The 4,919-nt window shown below is 36.0% G+C and overlaps 1 protein-coding gene across 1 annotated transcript; it reads right to left on the bottom strand.

The window, feature by feature from the left end:
• Positions 1-453: 453 nt before the first annotated feature.
• Positions 454-4,463, bottom strand: LOC140172861 (receptor-like serine/threonine-protein kinase SD1-8). The gene is made up of 7 exons (XM_025766329.3): positions 2,875-4,463; positions 2,507-2,635; positions 2,195-2,382; positions 1,867-2,077; positions 1,544-1,781; positions 1,303-1,453; positions 454-1,202 (listed from the first exon to the last, which is right to left on the bottom strand). Exons 1-7 carry the CDS (start codon positions 4,157-4,159, stop codon positions 891-893), a joined length of 2,514 nt encoding a protein of 837 aa, XP_025622114.1. The 5' UTR covers positions 4,160-4,463; the 3' UTR covers positions 454-890.
• Positions 4,464-4,919: the final 456 nt, after the last annotated feature.

Genomic DNA, 4,919 nt, shown 5'->3' with positions numbered 1-4,919 from the left:
AATTTTCTTTTCTTTTCTTCTTACATTTTTTCCCTTCTTGTATTAATGAGCATTATTTGAAATTCACCCGCCAATATGTTGAGTGAAGGTTGATTTTATGACAAGGCTTTGTGCTTAATTGATGGCTCATGGCTTAATGGAACCCCATAAGGTAGGGGTAGTCATGCACCCTTTAATTTGCTTTATTGTATGTGAACGGTTACATAGGTTGTGTTTGTTTGTTGGGTTACGGATACTAATTGTTAGACATAATGGTACACGTTATTGTATGTTTGTTGAGGCACAAATTTGGATGGATATAGTGGTACACAGATACTCCTAAAACACATGTATTTAGTGTTCTTCCTTAAAATTGGGACACGGAGACATAATGCATAAGACACAAAATCTAACCTTTTTATTCCTAATTATTTTTGAAATTACCAATGCATAAGACACAATACACAAGACACAGAAGATAAAATTGACATTTAATTTATGTGTATTTTGTACATTATTATCAAACACATTACAAAATTTGTGTATTTTTATGTCTATGTATCTTTGGGTATGTATCTATGTGTCTCAGACACTAACAAAATGCAGCCTTAGGTACGATATAGTAGGAGTCATTGGAGGTATGAGAATGAGATTGCTAGACAGAGAAGAGATAACTAGGCGGCTTCTTAAAGTTTCTTGTGTATGTATGTTGGCTATATATCACAATAGAAGCTATAATTTGTCTCTGTGTTCTGATTGAATCATCCAAATCTGTGACTAATCAAATCTGACTTGATTACAGAATGAAAAAGGCCACACTTTAAATGGAAGTAGAATTTGTCTCTGTTCTATGTTTTGAGAATATATACAAAAATAGTGGATGATGCTATTTTTCTTTAACTATCTAGTATTTACCTAGCATCTAACATTGTGATTGTGACTTGATTCACACTCCATGTTTCATCTTGTTTATTTGACGATGAATCAATCTCTGGATGTTTTTTCCATGTTGAAAATCCCGGAATTTTAGGATTTGGCATTGATGGAGCTTCACTACTCAACATTAAGACCACTGAAGACATTGTTGGCCTATCTTCTGCATGTTCTTGGACGCATAAGAGACCAATATGTATGCATTTTACAACTTCAGCTTCTGTGTATAAATTGTCAATAGATGAATCAAGAAGTGACAATGCTGTTCCTTCATGCCAATGCTTCCATACCTTAAAGAACAGATAGTACAATCATTATAATACATCAATCAGAATGTTTATTTTTTAGCTAAGAACTCTGATTAAGGAGAAAAAAAAAAATTTCACCTACATTTCCCAGAAGATTCAATTCATCATTCTCACTATAAAACTCTCTATTCTTCTTCCCAGTTACGATCTCCAATACCATAACTCCAAAGCTAAAAACATCGGATTTTATTGAGAAGTTTCCGTCCATAGCATATTCAGGAGACATATAACCACTACAAAATAGAAATTTACATAAATTAAAAAGAAGTCACTGTATCCGGTTTTTTAAAAAATACTCTAGTGAATTATCAAATTATACTCACTATGTTCCAACAATTCTTAATGTTTTTGCTTGCATTTGATCTTTGCCGAAAATTCTAGCCATTCCAAAGTCTGATATCTTTGGATTCATTTCATTATCTAATAATATGTTACTTGTCTTGAGATCTCTATGAATAATTCGAAATCTTGAATCTTGATGCAAATAAAGAAGTCCTCTTGCTATCCCATATATAATACTGTAACGCCTCTCCCAGTCAAGTAAGGTTCTTTTTGATTTGTCTACAACATTAGTTATTATTAACACATATAAATTAAGTATATATGATAATTTGAAAAGAAATAGTGAAATAAGTATGCAAGTTACCAAACAAAATGGAATCAAGGCTTCTATTTTTCATATACTCATACACCAAGATTTTTTCATCCTTCTCAATGCAGCAACCAAGCAACCGCACAAGATTTCGGTGTTGGAGCTTGGCAATTAACTTGACTTCATTCTTAAACTCTTCAATTCCTTGTCCAGAATCTTCTGATAACCTCTTCACAGCAATTTCTTGACCTTTAATCAATCTGCCCTGATTATACCATATGCCTGATCTGTTAGTGTGTATATATAAGTGTGTTTATGTTATGATGTGAGACATAATTTTAGTGATGATGGCAGCTATGCATAAAGTATGAAAACAACTTACCCTATAAACACTACCAAAGCCTCCTTCTCCAAGTTTATTATCTTGAGAGAAATTGTTTGTAGCCATCATTAAGGTATCAAAATCAAACATTGGCAACTCTAGATCATCCATGTTCCTTTCATCACCCAAGTATCTTCTAGAAGGCACCACCTCATTCATTAACCAATCATGATTTCTGTGGACAATACCTGAAATTTGTAGCGGCTATATAATGATTACATACATCAAAGGGAAAATTATTTATACTGCACAAAAACCATATGCACTACAGTACTATATATAGGCCTTACAAGGGTGATTATTATGCATTACCTATAGACCTTTGTTTTCTCTTCCTCCTTAAGTAACAAATAGCAAGCAATCCCAAAACTAAAACAAGTGCAATAAGTGTGATGCCAATAGCCAGAACTGCTCTATGATTCTTGTTGGAGCTAGTAGATCCTGTGTCACCAAATTGATAAAAAAAGAACTTCACTTAATCAATTAGGAAGGAACTTGCAATACCAAATCATAGCAAAAATGTGCAACCACTACTATTTCATAGGCTGTTGTATTATTGTGAAACCAAAGCACTTAAACAATATGCAAACACGTTACAACTAAAAATGTGCATGTATCACTTTCTTTTGATTATTAAAGGGTACAACTAAATATATGGAGAGATAGATAGATATAGATACCTATATCAGCAGCTGCTAATCTGACATAGAGATCTTGGCCATCCGTACTGTAGACTCTCATGTCAATGAGTTGACCAAGCCACATAACACAGCCACTTCCTCCATTTCTGATATCGATGTTTGCATATGCAGTGCATGAACAATTCCTCTTACACAAACTCCCACATTCATCAAGTGTCATACTCTTATTCACAAACACACTGCTTGTCTCCGGCAGCTTTGTGTGCTCAAGATGCAAGAACTTGTCAGTGGAACAATTCAAAGCCGTGTTCCTCACACACCCATCAGATCCATCTCTCAAGTTCCAAGCTTCTTGGTTCTTAGGCCTGAACCCCTGCATACACTTGCAAATCGGTGAAGCATTCTCGTCACACACTCCATACGGACCACACTGTCTATAGTAATCGCATTGATCCGCTGGTTGATACCAGAACTTGTTCCAACTTCCTTGTATCCACATGTAGCGTTGAAACTCGCCATCAGTATCAGATGTCAGAATTATCCTCGGCAACAAGGAAGGTTCTGTAATGGAAAAAGAGTACAACACACTGTGCTCATCATAAGTGAAATTAAACTTGAGACCGTCGATGTTGTCTTTCATCGCCGGGATCCCACTGTATCCCTCACCATTCCAAGGACCAGTTCGGAATATTATAGTTTGGTTTTTCCTGAGGAAAGCCTCAGGTAAACCATGGTAATCTAACTTAATAGTGAAGTCACCGCTTGAAGGGTCTTCACCTGTAACCTTCCATGATGTTAAATGCTTCTCCGTTCCTGTGTCCAAGTTCCAACCGATCTTCATCCCCGGTAACACGGTATCCGTTGGGTAATCAAAGCTCTGCCATAAGTAGTTATTGTTGGTCTTGTCTGATGAATCTTTGAGAACAAGGTTACCGGTATCGAGGAGCTGGAGAACAGGATTCTTGGCGCTGGTTTGGTTGGAGGACCATGCAGGGTTCCCGGATGAATTGAGGAGGACAAAGTTTCCGTTGTCTCCGATCTTGAGATAGCCGGTAGAGTTGTCAACGGGGTTGTCTCTGTTTGCAACCCAAACTATTGTTTGAGGATTGATGTTGTTGTACCATATTCCGAGGTAATAGTTGGTGTTGGAACCTCTGAAGAAGCCTAGAGCGAAGGTTTGGTTTTTCGACAACAAGGTTTGGTTGGTTGTGAGGATTTGAGTTCCGGTTAAAGTATCCAAAGAGGTTGATGGAGTGATAAAGAAGAAGAAGCAGCTAATAACAAGGATGATGAGGTAGTTAAGGTGAGTGAAGAAGATTCTCATGTTTGCGGGAAGTTAGGATCAGTAGTGTGTGATTGTTGTGGTGGGTTTCGAGGGTAGTATTGAAGAAGCCGAGTGTTGTTGACTTATTCATGAAGGAAGAGCAGAACATGGTGACCGGCATCCATTTGTTAGGTATATAGCATAAGAATGTTGATATTAATTTTGTCATGTATTTTCAAAGAACCAATGATGTGATATTTTGGGGCTAGTTTTCTAGATCCTCAAGAGTCATGACGCAATCGGTGGTGAAACTTGGACCTTTCCAAGTTGGAAGTATGCTGAATCAAAACACGCGACACAGATCAATGATGAAGTACACCAAACAACAACAAAAGGCCAAAATATTAAAACAGAAAGGTAAAACGACGTCGCGGAAGTGCAATAAATTTGTCATTCCGCTTAAAAAGATTGAAAGCGTAATTGTAACACTGTTTCTAAAGACTACTGAAAGCATTGCTCATTCAAAAATAATATTCGTCGCTATTATTATCAGGTAATTAATATTTTAATGGCCTTTAAATTTTGTGACATAAGTAGGTCAATGTCCCAATCGTAGAGGTCAACATTAGGCTATCAACTTAGACCACTACTTGAAATAAATATATACATAATATACTTAGACCGCTACTTTAAAACACAAAATTTGAAGGTTTTTTTTTTTTTTTTTGGAAAAGTTTGTCTTATTTCAAAATTAGCATCAGCTAACTTGTTACACATGTAGTCTTTATTATATAAGTTTATATATTCACAATAGAAAATA

The sequence above is a fragment of the Arachis hypogaea genome, chromosome 10 (assembly GCF_003086295.3).
Source record: "Arachis hypogaea cultivar Tifrunner chromosome 10, arahy.Tifrunner.gnm2.J5K5, whole genome shotgun sequence".
Taxonomy (NCBI): Eukaryota; Viridiplantae; Streptophyta; class Magnoliopsida; order Fabales; family Fabaceae; genus Arachis; species Arachis hypogaea.
Note: the sequence above shows the minus strand (reverse complement) of the source record. Positions and strands in the feature narration are given on the sequence as shown.